At 35.9% G+C, this 23899-nt stretch overlaps 2 protein-coding genes across 4 annotated transcripts in view; one reads left to right on the forward strand and one right to left on the reverse strand.

Annotated features, from left to right (window-relative positions):
* The window catches only part of LOC126810897 (baculoviral IAP repeat-containing protein 2), a 109379-nt gene that overhangs the window by 84501 nt on the left and 979 nt on the right, over window positions 1–23899 (forward strand). The window contains exons 1-5 of one of the 3 annotated variants that reach the window (XM_050536252.1): window positions 9128–9146; window positions 20449–21641; window positions 21901–22070; window positions 22454–22484; window positions 22861–22953. In XM_050536252.1, coding sequence (XP_050392209.1) covers window positions 20468–21641; window positions 21901–22070; window positions 22454–22484; window positions 22861–22953 — 1468 coding nt within the window. In that variant the 5' untranslated portion in view covers window positions 9128–9146; window positions 20449–20467. Of the gene's footprint in view, window positions 1–9127; window positions 9147–19698; window positions 19863–20448; window positions 21642–21900; window positions 22071–22453; window positions 22485–22860; window positions 22954–23899 lie in introns of those variants that run through there. The other 2 variants (XM_050536250.2, XM_050536251.2) reach the window with 2 other exon arrangements.
* The window catches only part of LOC126810903 (baculoviral IAP repeat-containing protein 2), a 41791-nt gene that overhangs the window by 11667 nt on the left and 6225 nt on the right, over window positions 1–23899 (reverse strand). The gene's annotated exons all lie outside the window — the stretch shown is intronic.

The raw sequence follows: 23899 nt of genomic DNA on the forward strand, positions 1-23899 counted from the left end.
CGAAGACATTGTTGACATCGACTCTGTCGAAATTACAAGTAAATTTTCAAATTTTTCAAGAGAGAACTTGTTCTCATCGTTGTGATAATTAGTTGTGCAATGGATTTTATCGAACGGGAGTTCATTACAAACACACAGGTAAGTTTATAATAACCAAAGTTAAGTAGTTTGTTCATAATCGAAGAAATCCGTTTAAAATTTACGATGGTTCACACAGTAAGTTTATTCCTACAGCAAAAGGTGGCAGATACCTGTGTGTTGCTGGTTTTAAAGGACAATATTGGTGTCAGTCATTATAAAATATGTGATAGAACTTGTTAAATACATCCCAAATATAATTTTAACACATAGATCATTGCTACGGGAGATGTGTAACAAGCACGTGAAGAAACGGGAAGTGACGACAAACATGACAAACACGAGTTATCCTTCTATATAACTGACTGAAGTAACGAGCGATAACAGACACGCGATCGAATTTTATTTGACTGATAATTCAGTTGAAGATGAAAAGTTATTATATGAGACGGTGGGAGGATATCTGACAATTCAAATGTAATAATGACTGACACCAATATTGTCCTTTAAGTATAGACTGAATAAGAGAAAGAATAACGACATAGTGATATGGCAGTGCTGTGAAAAAAGCAAGGGATGTAGGTTTACAGCATCTACCATTTTCGATATAGTTAGCTTAGCAGAATAGACGTCGACCACAACCACCCACCAACCCATTCCGATATACAAGTAAGTTACTGTGTTATAAAAGACATCTTTAAAATTGCACTTCAATTCTCAATTTCTTGTAATTTCTGTTGTAAGCTTCTAATTTTATATTCTACTATTTATACATTATTATGAAAAAATAAATCTTATTTTATAGATTACAGTAATGATACCTTAAAGGAAAAGGTCCAGTCTACGACAACTCAGATTACGCAACTTTATCAAGAAGAAATAAACGGTAAACGGAATGGTGAATGGACAGAAGATAATATAGCCACCATCGCCATCATGTCAACCTTTTACTCCAAGAAGAGTACTGTATATAGATCCAGGAATAAGAAATTTCCCAAATTAATGAGAAATATAGACAACTAGCCGACTATATGGTTTTGCAATGGTTAGACGACCAATATACACAGATACAAAGGAACCACAACCAAACCACGCGAAGAACCAACAACTCTTTAGAGGGATGGCAAAAGCTTATTCTAATATTTTTGAAGTAATGGCATTTTTGCAAGAAGAGCAAAAGACGATTGAAATTCGGTTATTGCAGTATTCAAGTGACCAGCAACAACCACCTAAATACACCGATATCAACAGGAATATTCGAAACATAGATATGAACAAGGAAAAGTGAATTTGTTAGAATTGTTGGACTATGTTATGTTATGTGTTAAAGGTTGTTAAAAAATTTAAAAAAAAATATAAATGCTCCCAAAATCATCTGCTTATTTAGTTTTATCCTTCAGCTTCGGTCTATTGTTCTTGGCCACTCAACCACTTAACAGAATAATAGGCTACAGTTCAACTCACTCATTAATTAACAAAATAATAGGCTACAGTTCAACATAAAGCTGATAGCTAATGCACAGTTACAATCTACTGTCTGAGTCTTGGTAAATTTTAAACGGATTTCTTCGATTATGAACAAACTACTAAACTTTGGTTATTATAAACTTACCTGTGTGTTTGTAATGAACTCCCGTTCGATAAAATCCATTGCACAACTAATTATCACAACGATGAAAACAAGTTCTCTCTTGAAAAATTGAAATATCACAAACTTTTCCCAGAGAAAAATACCAATATGGAAGATGGTTACGTCACTCTGCGGAAGATATCATTTCGTATTAGGGGTGACAGAAATTCAAGTACAATTACGACAAGAATCCATGACCACTCGGACCAAAGACCACTCGGTTCAAGACCAGTCGGACCAACTGATAGACCACTCAGCCCAAACAAATAGACTACTCGGACCATACAAAAAGACTATTCGGACCCAACAGAAAGACGACTCGGACCAATAATAAAGTGTTGTTTTAATATGATTACTCGAACCAATAATAAAGTGTTATTTTAATAAATTGATAATTGTGTTTATTTTAATATGACTACTCGAACCAATAATAAAGTGTTATTTGAATAAATTGCCAATTGTGTGTGTTTTAATATGACTACTCGAACTAATAATAACGTGTTGTTTGAATAAATTGATAATTGTATTCCAAATCGCAAAATATCGAGAACCACACTTGTAGTCACGTTTAAAAAGGGGCATATAAACGTCCGGTCTTCGTATTATTATGTGCTGTTTATATTAACGCATCAAGGGCGGATAACTTGAAAACGTGTCTCCCCCCCCCCCATATATAGTAACCCAGGGGTTAGTGGGGTAGAACGGAATGAAACCACTGGGGATACCGCGAATGTGGAAAAAGTAAAATTAGGCTATCAGACAGGAACAGTATACCCGTATATGTAGAAACTGTCAAAAGTCTGGACATACCGAGTCTCATTGCAAGAGTAAAGAAAAATTAGATTGATATTTTTTTTTGGCACCATTATTAATTAATTTTAAAACTAATCGTTGATTTATTTTCCGTACACAAAATTGAACCAAACAACTCTAAATATAATAATTCCGTATAAGAATTATTTGCTTCTTTGTATTGTGATTTAATAATAAATAAATAGCATATTGTCTAGCCTTATAATATAATTTAATTGGTCCGACTGGTCTTGTTTTGGTCCGACTGGTCTTAGTCCGAGTAGTCTTTGGTCCGAGTGGTCTGGATACCTACGACAATTGGCATTGAGTTTGAGCGTTCACACACATAACTACCGGCATTCCTGTATTTAGTTACCGTCTTTTACATTCTAGTAAAATCTCTGCAAATTTTATAGCTTTACTTTTTGAAATATTTTGTTCTAATTATTTGATTAGCGACTCGGATGGGATTATTTACTTTTGAACACGCATGCCGCACAAACACAACTATACATTCGTTTTACGGGCTTTATCACACTTCGGTCAAAACTGTCGAATCGAGAATTAATGTTCCGCTTCTTATGGGGTCATACGGGCTTAGTAGCATTATATACCCACCCGGGCACCCAATAGACACGCTGAGGGCTGCCGCAACACGCTTAAAGATGTTACTGAAGCGGTTATTATTCGATCGAAAGAATGCGTATAAAATTAAAAATACACTCAGAGAATTCGGAGGTAAGCTTCATGATCCTTGTTAAATTATTTATAACATAAAGAAGATAGGATATTTATAGTTTATACATGACTTTATTTTTACGAGTATCCGTGCAATCAGTGATATTTTAATTGTGAAGAAAATTTGATAGACTGGCGATCAATGGTTTCCATATAAATCTCCTATGTAATTGCCTTCAATTGATATTTTTCGTCGCCCAAACCCATATACGATCAAAATGATCGCGCTGTCAAACTATCTTTCAATGTTAACCCCCGCAACAGGTATATTGGATTCGACCAATACGTCACGAAGACATTGTTGACATCGACTCTGTCGAAATTACAAGTAAATTTTCAAATTTTTCAAGAGAGAACTTGTTCTCATCGTTGTGATAATTAGTTGTGCAATGGATTTTATCGAACGGGAGTTCATTACAAACACACAGGTAAGTTTATAATAACCAAAGTTAAGTAGTTTGTTCATAATCGAAGAAATCCGTTTAAAATTTACGATGGTTCACACAGTAAGTTTATTCCTACAGCAAAAGGTGGCAGATACCTGTGTGTTGCTGGTTTTAAAGGACAATATTGGTGTCAGTCATTATAAAATATGTGATAGAACTTGTTAAATACATCCCAAATATAATTTTAACACATAGATCATTGCTACGGGAGATGTGTAACAAGCACGTGAAGAAACGGGAAGTGACGACAAACATGACAAACACGAGTTATCCTTCTATATAACTGACTGAAGTAACGAGCGATAACAGACACGCGATCGAATTTTATTTGACTGATAATTCAGTTGAAGATGAAAAGTTATTATATGAGACGGTGGGAGGATATCTGACAATTCAAATGTAATAATGACTGACACCAATATTGTCCTTTAAGTATAGACTGAATAAGAGAAAGAATAACGACATAGTGATATGGCAGTGCTGTGAAAAAAGCAAGGGATGTAGGTTTACAGCATCTACCATTTTCGATATAGTTAGCTTAGCAGAATAGACGTCGACCACAACCACCCACCAACCCATTCCGATATACAAGTAAGTTACTGTGTTATAAAAGACATCTTTAAAATTGCACTTCAATTCTCAATTTCTTGTAATTTCTGTTGTAAGCTTCTAATTTTATATTCTACTATTTATACATTATTATGAAAAAATAAATCTTATTTTATAGATTACAGTAATGATACCTTAAAGGAAAAGGTCCAGTCTACGACAACTCAGATTACGCAACTTTATCAAGAAGAAATAAACGGTAAACGGAATGGTGAATGGACAGAAGATAATATAGCCACCATCGCCATCATGTCAACCTTTTACTCCAAGAAGAGTACTGTATATAGATCCAGGAATAAGAAATTTCCCAAATTAATGAGAAATATAGACAACTAGCCGACTATATGGTTTTGCAATGGTTAGACGACCAATATACACAGATACAAAGGAACCACAACCAAACCACGCGAAGAACCAACAACTCTTTAGAGGGATGGCAAAAGCTTATTCTAATATTTTTGAAGTAATGGCATTTTTGCAAGAAGAGCAAAAGACGATTGAAATTCGGTTATTGCAGTATTCAAGTGACCAGCAACAACCACCTAAATACACCGATATCAACAGGAATATTCGAAACATAGATATGAACAAGGAAAAGTGAATTTGTTAGAATTGTTGGACTATGTTATGTTATGTGTTAAAGGTTGTTAAAAAATTTAAAAAAAAATATAAATGCTCCCAAAATCATCTGCTTATTTAGTTTTATCCTTCAGCTTCGGTCTATTGTTCTTGGCCACTCAACCACTTAACACCGACCAAAATTTTTCCCCTAAAACTCGGCGAGTCGGCGATATGGGAATGAACCTTTTCTCTGTCGTACATGTAGAGTATTCTTTATCTTAAATCAATTTTGGTTTGATATTAAGCTAACCCAACAAAAGATTTTCAATTTATTTGATCACCTGATATTGTTCTGTTTAATAGTTAAGACTATTATTTTTGTTTCTCTTGTAAAGGTCTTTATTCACATAATACATATTATATATATACAGCACGGTCAAAATCAAAATGAAATGAAATGAAATGGGGTTTAACGCCCCACTGTTCTGCTCCTAACCTGGGCTAATGAAGACGGGCATACGCCATATATACAGTATGCTATGAGGGAATTTTTGCCCGGGCAGCGGCGCTACGGCCTACTCTTATATCGAATTCCGACTGCCAAGGGATCTTTTACGTGCACGCCAATGTGTACACGGGACCTCGGTTTTTTCGTCCCATCCGAACGACTAGACAGCTGTGCTTGTCAGGCCCTCCGTCCTGCATCACTGACAAGGGGAAAACACGCCGGAAAATCTGGATGAACTTTCTCGGCCAATGCAGGGATCGAACACCCGACCTCCAGGCTAGTGATCCAGCGTCTTTCCCACTTAGCCACGTGATCCCCTGCAGTCAAAATCAATGTTGATAAATATATATCTATCTATATATATATATTTGTGACTGTCGTTTGTCTGTCTGTCTGTCTGTCTGTCTGTCTGTTCGGGGTTGGCGGCTACACTAGGTCTGCCCCGAGTCTGAAATTTGGGGTATAGGGGTAGCTCGGACCGGGGAGTAACATAGGCCAGGTGGCGTTAGTCTACCACTTCCGGTTTCGGAGTTATGACCACCGAGCGAAGCCGGTCTGTTCGGGATTGGTGGCTACACTAGGTCTGCCCCGAGTCTGAAATTTGGGGTATAGAGGTAGCTCGGACCGGGGAGTAACATAGGCCAGGTGGCGTTTGTCTACCACCTCCGGTTTCGGAGTTATGACCACCGAGCGAAGCCGGTCTGTTCGGGGTTGGTGGCTACACTAGGTCTGCCCCGAGTCTGAAATTTGTGGTATAAGGGTAGCTCGGACCGGGGAGTAACATAGGCCAGGTGGCGTTAGTCTACCACTTCCGGTTTCGGAGTTATGACCCCCGAACGAAGTCTGTCTGTTCGGGGTTGGCGGCTACCTCTGCCCCGAGTCTGGAATTTGGGGTATAGGGGTAGCTCGGACCGGGGAGTAACATAGGCCAGGTGGCGTTAGTCTACCACTTCCGGTTTCGGAGTTATGACCCCCGAGCGAAGCCGGTCTGTTCGGGGTTGGCGGCTACACTAGGTCTGCCCCGAGTCTGAAATTTGGGGTATAGGGGTAGCTCGGACCGGGGAGTAACATAGGCCAGGTGGCGTTAGTCTACCACTTCCGGTTTCGGAGTTATGACCCCCGAGCGAAGTCTGTCTGTTCGGGGTTGGCGGCTACACTAGGTCTGCCCCGAGTCTGAAATTTTGGGTATAGGGCTAGCTCGGACCGGGGAGTAACATAGACCAGGTGGCGTTAGTCAAGCACTTCCGGTTTCGGAGTTATGACCCCGAGCGAAGCCGGTCTGTTCGGGGTTGGCGGCTACACTAGGTCTGTCCCAAGTCTGAAATTTGGGGTTTAGGGGTAGCTCGGACCGGGGAGTAACATAGGCCAGGTGGCGTTAGTCTACCACTTCCGGTTTCGGAGTTATGACCCCCGAGCGAAGCCGGGTATCCTGCTAGTAAGTTATATTTATAAAAAGGCACAATAAAAAGGACGATTTTAAAAACATTTTTTTTTTAAAATGGATTTTGGAATTTACATATTTTTGTTTATTTTCATAGATTTAAGGTAAAAACATTAAAGTAATTCAAGTACAATATTAAACTAGTTGCCTTTTCATAAACAATATGTTTAACTCAAACATTCTTAATCAAGTGTATTTGTTCCCTTTGATTCTTTTTTTATAAACAGGGCAGGTAATACAGATTTTGATTTATAGTTTTATAATAATGCTTAATGTGAAATAATGAATATTCTAGGTCTGTCTGAAGTAACTTTACAATTTCTATGTAACAAACGTGTTTATTTATCATAATATGTCCATGCTTTCAAATTAAATATCTATAACAACTTAGAATTGTGTTAAATAGTTTATATGGGGTGGTCTAATTTCGAATTTGCATACCATATAGAAAAAAAAAATTAAATTATCTTCAGATAAAGTGATTGGTAATATTTCTGTCAGCTTATCTTTAATGGGCGTAATTAATATTGATATGTCTAGACATGAGTAAATTATATGAATAACATCTTCAGTTTCTTCTTTACAAACAGGATATAAATTATATGTATAACATCTTCCGTCATTTTACTAACAGGATATAAACTATCAAGTTTGATAAATTTTAGCTAGTTTCTCCTTGGTCCCAAAAATGAATAACATCTTCCGTCTCTTCTTATACAAACAGGATATAAACTATCAAGTTTGACAAATTTTAGCTAGTTTCTCCTTGGTCCCAAAAATTATTATGTGCGATTTTCAAATCAATGTTGATATGTTGGGCTGTTTTGTACATAACAAAAACATTTCTCACACTGTAACCTAATTAATATTTGGAAATTTCCGTGGCTTCACATTTACTTTTTAATAAGGCAGCGGTTAATTAATTGTCTGCTTCTCATGACCCGCCCGCATGTCTGTTTTCATCCGTAATAATCACGCACTTCTTTAATTATTCGGTCAAATTTAGTAAGGAGAAAATTCGTTGATAATATTTGTAAAGTTACATTTTTTTCTTTGCCTCAGCGATGAACAATCTATTTACGTTATTCATAAATATGTAACTGAATATGAAGTATAGTGTACTGTTCTATTTATAACTCTACGCCACACTGATCAGCAGTGAATATTGATTTAAACAATATTTTATTCAAATAAGATGGATATTGTATACATACACTGTCAAAAAGTAAGGATTTTAAAATAAGCCAAAGGCTTATATTAATTCGTCTCCTTATTTAATAAATATACTACAAATACAATTGTAATATGTACACTTCACATATAAAATACATTTAATAGTATGGTATTTTCTATTTACTATTAATCGTGCATGCAAGTAATTTAATAATTTGTGTCACTTACAGTACCTTACCATTTCATAATACGCTTGCTCGTATGATGTTTTGAGGGTGTCAGATGTATATTCACCGAGAAAGTAATTAATTCAGCTAATATTTTACGATGGTTATTGGAATCTTTTGGATAAATGTATAAATTTATGGACTGTATTAAAACTGTGCGTATTCATTTGCAAGGTATTATTATTATCACCGTTTGTTAGAGTTTTTAAATTAAGAAAAATATTTGGTAATGTATTTATAGTTTGGAATCTAACATTGGTAAAATTTGGACAGTGTAACAAGTAGTGTTCGGTATCCTCTATATAATGGCCACAGGAACAAGCTGGGTTGTCCGTTAAGTGCATAGTGAATTTATGGTAGTTTAAGTTGCTTTTATTGTGACGCAGTTTTGTATGGATTATTTGAGAAGAACGCTTTCCTGCGTAAAAATATTTAGGTAGTTATATATCATTATTGGTGAAGTGTGCTTTAAAGATTTTTACAGTAGGGCATGCTTTTGTGTGCTCAGGTAATTTATTCCAGTCTTTTATTACGGTTTGGCGCAATATAGCCCGGTTGGAGCTGGCGTGCCATTAAACAACATTTCATTTTATTACGGACGGTAGAAAGGAGTTTTTATAAAATGTAGTATTAGCAGGAATATTTCTATATAGTTGTGAATTCCGCGTTTCGTAAGGGTTTGCGTCCGAGGATTTGGGAGGAACTAGGATAGACAAGTAACCTGGAGTTATTTTATTCACCATTTTGTAAAACAGAATTAGTTTGTGGCGATATCGTCTTTTTTCAAGCCAAGTGAACCCGGATTCTTTATACAATAGATTGTGAGATGTTCCTCTCACTAATCCGGTGATTGTTCTAAGGGCATCAAGATTTAAATTTTCAAGTAGAGTACTTTCGTGTTTAGTACAATTATTCCAGATTACGTCACCGTAGTCGAATAACGGTAGTATAAATGCTTTGTATATTGTTTCAAGGGACATTCTGCTTAAACGATATTTTAAACTTCTGAAACAATCTATAAATTTACTAACTTTGATTATCGTATAATTAATATGAGCAGTCCAATTACAATTACTACTTAAATAAACTCCTAGATGCTTGTGTTCTTTGCTATCAGTTAATGCTGTTCCTTCAAAGTAAAGATTAATAAGAGTAGGGTTTTGTTTTCTCGAGAATGTAATAGTCTTTGATTTGTGCGGATTAAAGTTCATTTTCCAACGTTTTGACCAGTTACTAAGTTTCTTTAAGTCTTCATTTAGAAGGGATTGACATCCTATTTGATCATCGATTACCATGTATAGGGAAGTATCATCGGCAAAAAGACGGATATTTGCATTTATTCCACGCGTAATATCGTTTACATAAATCAGAAATAGAAGAGGCCCGAGAGCCGAGCCTTGTGGTACTCCAAAATTTATCTTGAGGACATCAGAGCTTTGACTACGGATTATAACCGACTGTTGACGGTTTTTGTTTTGTAAGTAATTTTCAATTAATCTTAGCAGTTTTCCCCGGATTCCAATAGAGTTTAATTTATAGATGAGACCCTTATGCCAAACACGGTCGAATGCCTTACTAACATCACAGAATATGGACTTTACTTCCTTACCGTGATCGAGCGACCGACAAATTTGGTCATATAAGTCAACTAATTGGAATATTGTAGAGTCGTTACTTCTGAAACCAGATTGAAACGGACTAAAGATATCATAACTAACAAGAAAATTCATAATAACACAACTTTATGGATTTACTACTTCTTGGTTTATTACATGCAACGTTTCAATACTCTTACAGGTATCTTTATCAAGCAATCTTGATATTGGTCTATAATTTTGAGGGTCATGCCTGTCCCCTTGCTTGTGGATCGGTACTACGCTAGCTTGTTTCCAACAGTTGGGAAAAGTGACGTTGTCGATTAAGAAATTGAAAAGTTTTGTTAGGGGCCTGCATAGGGGTTTTGCACACGATTTTAATATTAAATTATTGATGTTGTCAGGCCCGGGGGATTTTTTGACGCAGGCAGAAGTTAGAATATCATGTACTTCGGAAGATGTGATCACTATGTATTCGATTGAGAAATCATTAAATGGTAATGTCGGCGGCTCGTCGTCTATGTCGCTTAATTGATTGTTACTAACAAAGACATTATTTAAAATATTCGCGTTTTTGTTGGTGTCGTAAAATATCGTGTTATTAAAATGGAGAGGGGGTATTTCTTTAATTGAGTTACCTTGTTTAGTGGAAATTGATTTGACAAGTCGCCACCAATTATTTTCATTGAAACTGTTCTCGGAAATTTTTTGGTCAAGTTTATCGTAGTGGAATTGTTTCGATTTGCGAATTTCAGAAATAACAAAGTTCAGATACGATCTGAAATTTTCCCAAGATTCGTAAGTGTTGTGACGTTTCGAGTGGCAGTGTATACGGTTTCTTTTACGTATGATTTTCCTCAAATGACCGTTCATCCATGGCGCGTCTCGGGGGCGTATAATCACATTTTGTGTGGGGTGTAATCCCCAGTGGCTTTAATCAACACATCAGAAAAGGCATTGGCCAAATTATTAGAGGATTCGTCTATCCCAAAAATACTTTGCCAATTTAATGCTTCAAAGTGCCTATTCAGTTCTTCAAAATCGATTTTGGAATATGACCATATAGTTCTAGCGTAGCTTTTCAGTTGGGGTTATCAAATGTAAAAAGCACTCGAAACGGGCAATGGTCGCTCAAACTTGCTTCAAGAACATTTGTTCAGTGAACATAATCGGGACAGCTAACTAAAACGAGATCTAGTAAAGTGGAAGAGTGGGGTGTGATTCGTGTTGGGTCTCTAACCAGTTGGGTTAAGTTAAAGCGTTTTATAATATCAAACAATCTGGATGATGTATTTAACGTAAGGTTAACATTAAAATCGCCTACAATAAGACAAGGTTTGTTTTCAGCTTTAACTAGTGAGATACTATTTGCTATCCGGTCCCAATAATCAATAGTTGAATTAGGTTTCCTGTAAAAACAGCCAACGAGAACGGTTTTACTTTTAGTTTTGATCTCAACCCATACCGCTTCAAGATTTGGTATAGGAAGATCAGGTCTAGGTTTATAAAATAGAGAGTTTTTAACATAAATTCCCACCCCACCAAATCCATCATCACATAAATGAAAAGTACAGGTAAATGAAAAACATCTATGTTTAAGTTTTCTACTATTGTGTCTTTACCTAACCATGTTTCGGAAAATGCTAGGATATCATTATCTGAGAATTCAGCTTCTATAAGATCAAGTTTCTGTGAGATACTACGTACATTTAAGTATAAGAGACTCAGATGTTTACCTGGTCCCGGATTGGGCTGTACGTTACCACTAAGTAAGAGTAAGATATAAATTATTAGTGACAAAATTATGGTATTTTTAATACTAATGGAAGTAAGTCTGCCACATATGACATTTTGATGAGCAGATATAGCTGTAATATGAAAGGCATGTAATACTTCTTCTACCCATTTCTTCAATAAGGCTATTTCGTTTGGAATGTTTTGGAATGACACTTTGTTTTAAACGAATGGGCGCAGAAGAAGAAGCAAGGTTATATGTGACAACAAATATTTAAGTAGCACACGATTATAGATGGAAACATGCAAAATAGTTGGTAAATTTTAAAGCAAGGAGTTGATGTTTTGTGCTGTGAAGAGTACATAATAAGGCATATTACATATATTTTAAAAGTAATTAACAAAATAACGAAATGGAATTGTAGCGTCTTTTGAATAAAACAATAAATACTAAATATAAGAGGAACACTAACAGAGTAACATATGTACATATTTCCAAGTATTCTCTTGGAATGCTTATCAATCTTGCGGTAGGGTAACATGTGAAGTTTAAGGCTCAGAAAGAATATGGTGTATCCTACTATGCAGGGACTCATATCTAAAGACCACATTGTACGTGAGGTGTTGTGCTGTTTAGGTATACCTTATATATAGTTGCTGCTAAAATTGTTTTTTAATAGATTATTTCATCTAGACGCTCGTACATTTGATGATTAACAGCAGCATGCAAATCGACAATGTTATATTAACACTTCAAATAAATAATTTGTAGACAATCTTTGTTCTACAAGCTTCAATATATAAGACTGGTGAAATTTGGTTTTGGAAGAGTGTCTCTTTAATATTGGCCTAGTTAATTATAACAACAACATGACTGTGATAGATTACCTTCACTGGCCTATAACGATTTTATGTGCGATAGTTTGAAGTGACAATACTTCACAGAGAATATGAAATGAATTTTAACCTATGACATTTATTTTATACATGTATATATTTATATACAAGGGTCTTTTTTAAATGCTGGCATAGTTCATTATAACAACATGTGTTAAGATAACATTTGCTGACCTATAACGATTATTTGTGCATGGCTAATCCAACAGTTTAAGTGACGATACTAGACAAAGAATTACGAGTAAAAGTATAAAATGACATTTAATCCATGACATTAATTGCATACATACACATCTATAGACAAGGGTAAGTAAAATGAATAACATGTCGGTTTCCATTGGCTTTATCATTTTGACATAGCGTTGGGGCATTTTTCCTTTAGCTATGGGGATATTACAATTTCATGTAGGACAATGACCTGCGGGTAGTGGTAATAATAGTTTCTTTTTAAATTGCGATAGATCCATTTTTTTAAGCTGGACTAAATTTGTACGAAGTATATTTAAGATTTGGTCTAGATCGCAATTTCTATGCGGTATTCCAATAAAAGAGACCCAAGCCAAATCAATGGACAAACCAATAAGATAAAGTTGTGAGCAATATGTGTGCCAGGAAAAAGGTTGTTTGATTTAAAGGGACTGCATTCGTCGAAATTAATTTGTGTTTTTTTTGGGGGGGGGGGGGTGTAAATGGATACACTAATTCCATTTATTAACTATTTAAAGATTATAATTCATTAGTCGTCACTAGCATTATCGGTATCGGTGTTCATTGCTGTATCACGTTCAAAATTTTGGGCTTGAGGTCGTATCACCACTTTAAGTCGTGTTGTTTCCGTGAAATTATCAAGTTCTGTTTGAGATTTGATAACTTTATGGGATCTCTTGTTGTTATCATACATCAAATAATCTTCCAGCCTAAAAAATAAAAAGTAGGCAATAAGAATACTTTCTTACTATTTATGGTTCACAATGTTTAAATAACCAATTTAATTTGCCACATCGAGACTGAGTCTCTATTTTGTTTCATCTTTGGGTAACACTTATTGTGTCTTGTCCAGTAACAGACCCAGGCAGATTATTATATTTTATTTCCATCGATAACAAATTGGATATTACCTATTAAAATCTATTTGAAAAGTAAAATATTGTCCATCATTTTTATACTGCTATTTACTGTAAAAATACACATAGGGTCTATCACAACTTGAAGAAAATCAATGGATGTGATTGTCAAAAATCAAGAATGCCAAGACTTGAAATAGGAGAGTCCTAGGCATTGCCTCAAGAAAAATAACTAGATTACCAATCAAGTGTATAGAACTAGTTGATGATTAAAAATACAAATATGTATGTTACTTACATTTTACCTGATTATCAAGCTCTGTGAGAAAAAGTTTCCATAATATGAATAGCCATTTCCAACTGTCTTGATCTGTCTGATGTAGTTAACTGAGAAAAAAAACATACTATGTATTAGTTGACTTAAATCTACTCGACAGTTAAAAGATGAAAGTTTTAATTTAATTACATTGTATTGTAATGTGTTGGTTTGCTTTGTCACAGATGAGACAAAATGAAAAAAATGAAATGAAATGGGGTTCGGCGTCCTACTGTTCAGCTCCGACTGGGCTAATGAGGTTGGGCATATGCCATACAGTGGGCTATGAGAGAAATTTTGCCGGGTACCGTGACCCTAAGGCCTACTCTTGTATCAAATTCTAACTGCCAGGGAATCTTTTACATGCACGCCAATGTGTACACGGGACCACGTTTTTTTGTTCAATCTGAACGACGAGACAGCTGTCCTTGTAAGGCCCTCCGTACTGCATTGTCTTACTGCAAACCCGCGACCTTAAAATATGCGAGCCAGAGTCATATCTACATGTATCTGGACATAAGTAAGATTCTGTTTGTGCACATACATGTACGTGTACAAATTTACTATACTAAACTGAATTTTAAATTTCAAAACAATAAAATGAAATGGAGGTTTATGTCACATCAGCTCCAACCGGGCTATATTGTGCCAAACACATTATGGTGAGTATAATCCTTTAGTGGCATTTAGCAATTGGAAACATAACAAAACTATACAGTTGATAACGATAAGACAATACTTATCGAAACGTCGTGCTTGTGTATAATAAACCAGTGATTGTTGTCCCATATAACTGTATAGTTTTGACATTATGGTGAGATTCTAAACTACCATAACAACCATCTTTTCTCTTAGAATTGAACACTCACCCTCCAAAAACACCTATGAGAAAGCATAGGTGCTCAAATCACCATTTCTTCAGCTCTTTCTTTTTCCATATTTGGGTTTTTTGACTTATTTTATTATATGATCTTTGATTTGCTATGGCATCTAATATGGAAACAAAAATATGAATATGTGACATGTAATAAACGATACCTTACCATATACAAACTGTGTGATATCTAAAACCATTTGAAACCCGAAGATCTTACCCAAGCCGTGAAAATCTGTTTTAATAACCCTTGTTTGTCATGTGACTGGACTCTCACAGTAATTAGAAGAGAGCCATGTAGCTTAGTGTGTAAGGCACTGGCTTGGTACCCGGGAGGTTGCAGGTTCGCTCCCAGTGTTGACCGAGAAAGCTCATTTGGATTTTTCAGCATGGATTCCCTGACTAGTCGTCATGGTGGCTAAGTGGGTAAGACGCTGGCTCGCTAGCCTGGAGGTCGGGTGTTCGATCCCTGCATTGGCCGAGAAAGTTCACCCAGATTTTCCGGCGTGGTTCCCCCTTGTCAGTGATGCAGGACGGAGGGCCTGACAAGGACAGCTGTCTAGTCATTCGGATGATACGGAAAAACGAGGTCCCGTGTACACGTTGGCGTGCACGTAAAAGATCCCTTGACAGTTGGAATTTGATACACCGCAGTGTCGCTGTCCGGGCAAAATTTCCCTCATAGCACACTGTGTGGTGTATGCCTGTCTTCATTAGCCCAGTTCGGAGCAAAACAGTAGGACGTTAAACCCCATTTCATTTCATTTCTAGTCGTTTCAATGGAACACAAAACCTGAGGTCCCATTGGCGTGCATTTAAGCCGATAGTATGGTTGTTGGAATTTGTTGGCTGTAGCACCCGTGTCACAGTTCGACTGCTAGTTTGTGATACCCACTCGATATGAATGAGTGGTGATTGGCTAATGAATTCTAAAATCAGACGAATGCTTCGGCGAAGCGGACACACCACTCAAATACAATTCAGCCAAATATATCAAACATGTTTGATTCAGGCGTATGTCAGTGGATAAATTAGGTGAAGTTTAGCGCCAATTGATTCAGCCGAATCCTTTGGCTAGTTTATCCAGCACAGACGATTTAAGTTTGTACTTTCTTTATATGCAAATATCACATTTGAAAGCGGCTGTAGGCCTACTTTCTTTATATGCAAATATCTTATTTGAAATAGGCCATTAGTATGTGATTCCCCACTTGAATGTGACTAGGAATAGGGTCGCCTGTCCAGCCTTGTGGGTTTTCTCCGGGTCCTCCGGTTTCCTCCCTTTGCTAAATACCCTAGGGTGTATTCGAAACAGTGTTCCGGTGCAGAGAACGGACGGAGAATGGGTTCTTGTCGGACTTGAGCAGTCTGGAATGCGTTCACGAACACGTTCCCGTTCTCAAATCCCACAATACCTCATAGCTGGTGTGAGGGAGAACAAACATGGTCGGCGCATCGATAACTGCTGAGAAAACAGCATCATGGGTGCATTTATTAATTTAAAAGTTTAATACCGTTCGAAAATTGGATGTAGTATGTGGCCAGTATAACATCAAGTAAGTTAGGTTGCCAGGCAATGAAACATATGCCCACAGCAGTTTAATCGTTTGCACAGTCAACAGGGATTGTTGCATATTCATTCTTTTGTAGGTAATTTGGGCATTTACAAGAAAATTTCATACAAGATTATAATTTTCGTCGTTTGTGGGTTTACAAAGGTCGACGCATCGATAACTGCTGAGAAATTTGTATGAAATTTGACAGATTTTTTTGTTTTGTGTTTTACTAATTTAAATAATGCATACACATTTCATACAAATCGGATGATAATTTTGTTGTTCGCGCGTTCACAAGGTTCGAAAAAGTGAAACAAGGGCCACAACTCTAGACATAATTCGCGGAAATCGCAGATTATTGAAAATAAATAGGATTCATCTCATTAAAATAAACAACATATCAATTTCAAAATAATCCGGTCTGTAGACGACGGACGAGGGCGATGACAATATGCGACCACATTTCCATGTGGGCGTATCAAATGGTGATGTAATCGTCATCCAAAGAATTGAAAAGGAGTAAAACAGAGTCATAATTTATCAAAATTATGCTTAATAGCGAAGTCAATACCAAACAAGTTATCGTAACAGATTGTATAAATTTAATTCATCTTGTTACCATGGATACCGTTCTCTCATGTTCGAGACTCATGAAAGTGTTTTCATGTTCTTCAGCTGTTCTCGAACCTGCGCGAACACTGTTTCTAATACGCGCAAACAAATCATTCAAATAAAATTGAACAATATTAGCCTCGAAATTACCTAGCGCCAGTAAGTATAAAGGATCTATCCGACAAACACTAACAACAACTCTAGGTTTATGCAGAATTAATATAACACAACATACACAGATGGCAATAGAATGAGACAGTGTTCAGGAAAAGGGCGGAAACGGAAGAAGACTACCTGTCCTACTTGATTCTAGGACATATAGCATGGACCTACTTGATTCGACCAATTTAATACAAGGAAATGAATGGCATAGTTTGTGTCAAGTGAATTTAGTGAACTTTAAACCCCATTTACTCGCCCTCTCTCTACAGAGATAAATACTTTTCGTATTACATACAATAACAATTATTGGCCATTATTAAAAAAATATATTAAAAGGAAATGAAATTCTGTTACCTGTTTTTCTTTGTGTAGTACATGCTAACATCAATGACTGGAAAAAAAATAACAATACTGTAGAGAAACTTCTGAATCATTTATCATTGAAAGTCTAATATTACTATTAGGCCTACACATTGATGACATTGATATATAAAAAAGGCTGATTTGTTTGTTGTTTTTTTCTTTTACAGAAATAAGATTACATTTCAACTAAACAGCTAACACAGAAGTTAGTATCTAGCTATAGTCCTTGTCTGGATATACACTTCTCCTTTTGCCCGAACGTCTATAAAAATCAAAGATGGCGGCCAATAATTGTAACCGGGTATTACTATAAAATCAAGACAGATTCTTACCTGCTGGTCCTAGTCGGGGGTTTCTTGCAATTATAAGTATTTGAACAACGGTGTAGCGCCGATTAGCTAATAATAATTAAGCACGATTTCAGAAAAATTTAGACAGATTCATTAGATTGCTGAATTAGCGGAACACTTTTAGAACACATAAAAAAAAAATTTCTTTGTGGCGCCATTATATAAATAGACTTCCGGTGCAGTCAGTGGCAGTGGTTCTAAATCTGACTGTTTTAAACGAAACGAATTATTATATACATAGAAGCAATATATACATGCTAAATTAAATACACGGTTTTATTTTTTGTAAAAATTTACAAACCTGCGGTCTGGTATTCTATGTGACCATTATAATTTTTTTTAAAATATCACGGCTAAAGCACTCTGTTGATGCTAACTTCACTTCATCTAACTGAATGTCGCTGATATAATATCAAAGAAAGAATTTGTCGCAATGACTAAAGTATAGATACTTCTTCTTAGTTAGTTGTATTTTACGTCCGCTTCCACCGAAGTGATATCGCAGACAAAAAGTATAGATAACTTGGAGAACCATTATATCAATAAGTCGATTATGAGATACACGTGGATGATTAATTAAATTTGATTGGTTACTTTTCAGTTAACCAATACTGTCCAATTTCGATTACATCAACCAATTACATTATTAAGAGTTTTACTCATTTTTTTGGTTCATTGCACATTGAATCAATTTTCGAAAACACCAGGGTGCTGAAAATAACATGTACACTATATATTCATTCGATCTATCAGTTTATTGGGTCAATAAAAAACCCCAGACATTTTAACTATACAGACAACTTAACACCAATTAACATTCAAGTCTGTCTGGCAATTGTCTGATTAATTGGTACTCACTCCCTTCCAGTGAAGAACAGCATGTGATTTTCGAGATGTGAATTAAGCCCTTTATTACTTTTCTTAAAACTTGACGACTCCCGAATTCAGACTTTGTATGGATTTTTTTTTAAGAAAGAAAACAAATCGTGGAAGGTACACATTACTTGTGTTAATGATATGAAAAAACACACAAGATTTTATAAATCGACACAAGTTTGTGTTAATGCAATGCAAAACAACACATAACTTGTGTAGATTAGTTTTAACACAAGTACTTGTGTTGAGATCCAACACAAGTGTTTTTTCAGTGTAGTGATTGGAAGATTGTCACACCATTATAATACCGCATTTCTCAATCATACTTTTTTTTAAAAACCGGATTCAGTGTCTTGATAGAAGATAACGTTTGATTAAAGACCGCCAACACAAAAGAATAATAATTTCTTCTAAATGAACTGCTGTGAAAAGTTGAATCAGGTGCCCTAAAATGAAAGCCTGATATTCTCTACCTTTTCTTGGCGTGAAAAAACAAAACAGAAGAACAATTTGCGTATGAAATAACTGTACGTTATTGTAAATACTGCATGGTTTTTGATTTTGGGGTTATAGGTCTAAAAAAAATTAAAAGTCAGAGGGGAAGTTTGCGATAAGGTCAATACGAGCGGCAAATCGTTCTCAGCACCCAATACCGGAAGAGCGCCCCTCCCAAAAAGCAGAAAGTTCGATAAAAATCACGACAGTATCACAGTTTTTACTTTTTCGTTCTTAAAGGGGGCAAATCTATGAGAAAGTTTCGTCGCGTCTTTTACCACTTGTTAAATGTCAACATATTAACGAAACTAAACAGATTACAACCTGGTTTAATACTAACAATAACACAATAAATTAAAAGTAGAGTGTAAATTACAAATTCAAACTACGCTATATAACCAACAAGTCATACAGATTAGAAATGTACAAGTTAAGCAAGGCTGACACTTGCATGATTCCGTGGCACGCATTGGCACGACTCGAGTGCCAGTGCGCAAACTAGTCGTAAACTGGCGTGAAGTGTACGTAAACTCGTGGCCAAAAGTCGTGCAAGTGTCAGCCTGGCTTAAGCAAGAAGTTCGTGCATTGAAGCGAGCACACCAGTACAATGTCGTGAAAATCGCTTCATAGCCATGTAGAGATTTTGGGTTTTCCCGTTTTCTGTATTGACGATTTGACCTTGCTTCACGATTCACTGTAAACCAGTTTTGATGTCAAGTATTGTACTTCAACTGTGTGTCGATATAAGCAACAGAAGGTGTACAGGTAATTTTGCGGGGTGTTTTATTTAAAATTGAAGAAAGCTGGGTGATATTCTGTACAAGTCACCAGTATACTATTGACATCTATACACATATATACATCTATCTTAAACGTTTGAATCTAGACAGCTTTCGAATAAGGATTTGAAATACTTCCTGGTAAACGAAATAAACCTTTCTTTATCAATAATAACCTATATAATACCAAATACCAGGGAATGGCCACATTCCACAAATGCTAACTCCAATGTACAATTACAACAGAATATAAATATATGTAAGTAGTGGGTTCAGCTTTATGCGCCAGATGGGATAAAGGCAATAACAATGGGTGCATGATGTCGTATGAATAAAATGCAATGAAGTCTCAAGACCACCTTTATTCCCCATCCGGGCTAGTGAAGACGGGCATACAAAGCACATAAAGTATCTGTGGGTTTTAATATTATTATTTAGACCCGTTTAAAACCTAGCACTATAAGCTGGCATCCGACTCTACTCACGTCAAGTAGACCTAGAACTATACGTCAAGTAGACCTAGGACGTCAAGTGTTATTATTTGTTGTCTATAATGACTTGTTATTTTCCAGGATCACAGAATGTTTTGTGATGATGTCCCACTCTTCGTATCTTCTGTGGAATGTACTTTTGGTTACAGTTCTTTTCCTGTTTGTGCCCTTAGTAAACATGCAGTTGGCAGCAACACACAACTATAGTTGGTGTTCCTTAAAGAAGGCAGACGTGGAGTTCATTTCTAGAACAGAGCACGGTTGGTTAAGATTTTTACAATTAATACTTGTAATACAATTAATACTTGTAAATGTCCTTCAAACTTATTCAAATGAAACAAACAATAGACACACAGAGAACAAAAAGGGTGTTCCTGAAGAAAATCAAGAACTTATGTACAAGGGTGTTTCAAGTATAGGTAATAATTTTTACGAAATAAACCAGACTACACGGCTGAAGGAAAGGGATGACCATGAAAACAACCCACTTATGTCGAAATGTGTTTCTTTAACAATCGATAACTATTACGAAGCTACCCTCTTTCAAAGAGTCCCATGGGATGTTTCATTTCATCAAACTATAACTGCTTATCCCTTCCTTCCCCAATACCAAAAGGATTTCGACTCAAATTGTATGAGATATGAAGGCATACGATTAGCATCATATAATCATACAGCTTTCTATTTTAAAATATCCTGTCTGGAGTTAGCTAAAGAAGGTTTCTACAGCTCAGGAAGAAACGACGAAGCCATTTGTTTTGAATGCGGTATGACGAAGTCTTCATGGTTTAAAGGCGTTCGTCCAAAACAGATTCACCAAAATGAATCTCCATCCTGTCTTTTTTATACCCCGTTTTCTAGAAATGTGAAAATTCGTAATCAAGAGAAACCGACAAAGTTTGCGCAGCCTAAAATGCCAGATGGTTCCAGGAACAAAACTCACGAAGATCCACACTTGAATGAAACGACTACAAAATTAGCTTCAACTTACATAACTAATGAAAACATGCAGGAGGATACGATATTAAAAGAGGAATCTAGTAAAGAAGCAGCTGGAAACATGAATTGGGAACGTTCAAATCAACCTAACAATTTTATTGATCATTCCATGCCAGCAGAAATAGAATATGTTAACGGTATATTAAACAAAGAGGGATCTAAAAGTCCCCAATATGAATCACTGATTAGTCGTATATCAACCTTCACCAAAGCATGGAAAAACACTGGATTCCAATCACCAATAAAGATGGCTGAAGCTGGATTCTTTTACACGGGTAAGTTGACGTATCGTTGCAATTAATGCAAAACGTAGAGGTGTATGAGTTATTTCCCTTTATCTGTCCTTTTTGTTCGTCATTTCTCACTGGAACAATGTCACATGGTATACTACTTTAAAAACGATACAAATTTTTATTTAAAAAAAAAATATCATTGGTGGGGAGGGGGGGGGGAAATCCATGTGTTATCTCCGCTATTTGGAAATAATAAAGATTCGTTGTTTTGTAGAAGAAAACCCACATTTATTTTTATTAGGCAATGTAGATGCAGTGAAGTGTTGGTTTTGTGGTATTGCACTAAAGACGTGGGAGCCCACTGATGATCCCTGGATGGAACACATTCGTTGGTCAAACAACTGTGGTTTTATTAAGTCCCAGAAAGGAGCGGATTTTGTTATTGAGTTACATAATAATATGGGACAACAGGTAATCCATCCTTAATAGATTTTCGTGCTCTAGCATGACCATGTGGTCTGTTAGGTTAAGTTCAGTAATTTCTCAATAAACACCGTAAATCTTAAACAATGAACATGACAGTGGTTCTCATATTGTTCAATTAATTTCGGTCAATTGCCACTTGCCAGAGCTATAGACGTACAGGAGTGTCGACTCCACCTCTCAAGCAACACTCGCAAATTTCACAAGGTTTCTGTTGTTATGAGTTGAAATAATATCACATTGAATTATACCGTTTACTTGCTTAAATGTTTCTGGGAAAGTTCCTCTAATGGCTTTGGAGGTAAGGAGTTAAGTGAGCAATAGTCAACTTATTCTTCGCTTTAAATGTAATAAAATTCCTTTTATTTTAGACAACAATGTCAAGTCAAAGAAATAACACAGGTATATATCTTCTAGTCTTTCATTAGAAAAGTCCGACACAAAATAATCGGCCGAGTCAACTTCGCAAAGAATTTGAGGATTCGTTGTGTATTTCTGGCAGTGTAAGCATACCTAGCATCCTGAACGGCATCCTACACTATCCGAGACAAGTTGCAGATTGGTTGCAGAATCTCGACTTACATGGTTGGCATCGCTGCACAAGCCACGAGCAGGATAAAGGGATAAGTTCTTATAATTTCGGATATAAGCTTGTTTAACTTCTCTACCCTTGTTACATAGCCGTCCATTTATTTCTACTAGACACCAAAACAACTATCTAATTTGATTCCTATTTGAGCTGTAAATGTTGAATGATTTATTTGTTTGATATTTTTAGATTTAACAGAATCAGTAGCAGTGGCAATGAATGCTGGTTTTACTAACGGTCAAATAGATGAAGCGGTGACTATAGTAGGACCAGATGCACCAAGTAAATATATTTACAAGCAACATAACTAAAACCAATTTGATTTACAATAATTACTATCCGGTTTTCTTTACATTTTCGCATAATGAATCTGGGGAGATTGAAAATAATATCATTAGAACTGACCGGCTCAATAAATCTTCATATATCGAAGAAAGGCGAAACTCAAAAAACAAGCCTGGATATGATTTTTTAAAAAAATCATGTTAAAGCGAGAATTTCATATTTTCTAAGTAAGTCTAAACAGAATTATTTCTATGTCTTTTGCTCAATAGGTTGTCAACTCACTATTATACGATCATAGGTATCATTATCACACTTATAAAATCATTCACACCAGAAATAATAACACAATTGCCCCCATGGAATAGCTATCTCCAAACGTTTGAATTTTTTGCCAATTTCTCAACTGGCAATAGTGAATTATAGGATTAATAGGATTATTCTTTAATAGATACCATCTATTTCAAGGCTTTATTTTAATACATTTTAAAAATATAACTTAGAAATATGAAATTGTAGCTTTAAGAGACATGCATCCACCACAGCAAGTTAGATTATGATGTGCCGCATCTGACTAGGGTGGGTACTATAAAAGTGTGATTTTTTTTAAAAAAAAAAACAGGTACAAAATTAACCCTTTACTCAAATAAAGATGGCACGATTCTAGAAAGGTGAAATATTAATGATGAGGTGTATATATAAAGTGACGTATATATATTTTTATTAGTGATCACGTATTAACTAAGCATACATGATTCGTGGCGTATTAATTTGACTACGAGGTGTCTAGCTCATTTTGAAATACATAAAACTGTACATAAAATTGTAGGGATCATTAAGGATCAAACAGGTCACGTGGCCTCTTGCTGGCCTTTAAAACTGACTTTTTCCACGTTCAATCGCCTAATTATTTTTGCATGCTATGGAAAAGTGCTTCTGGTTGATG

The sequence above is a fragment of the Patella vulgata genome, chromosome 2 (genome assembly GCF_932274485.2).
Source record: "Patella vulgata chromosome 2, xgPatVulg1.2, whole genome shotgun sequence".
Classification (NCBI taxonomy): Eukaryota; Metazoa; Mollusca; class Gastropoda; family Patellidae; genus Patella; species Patella vulgata.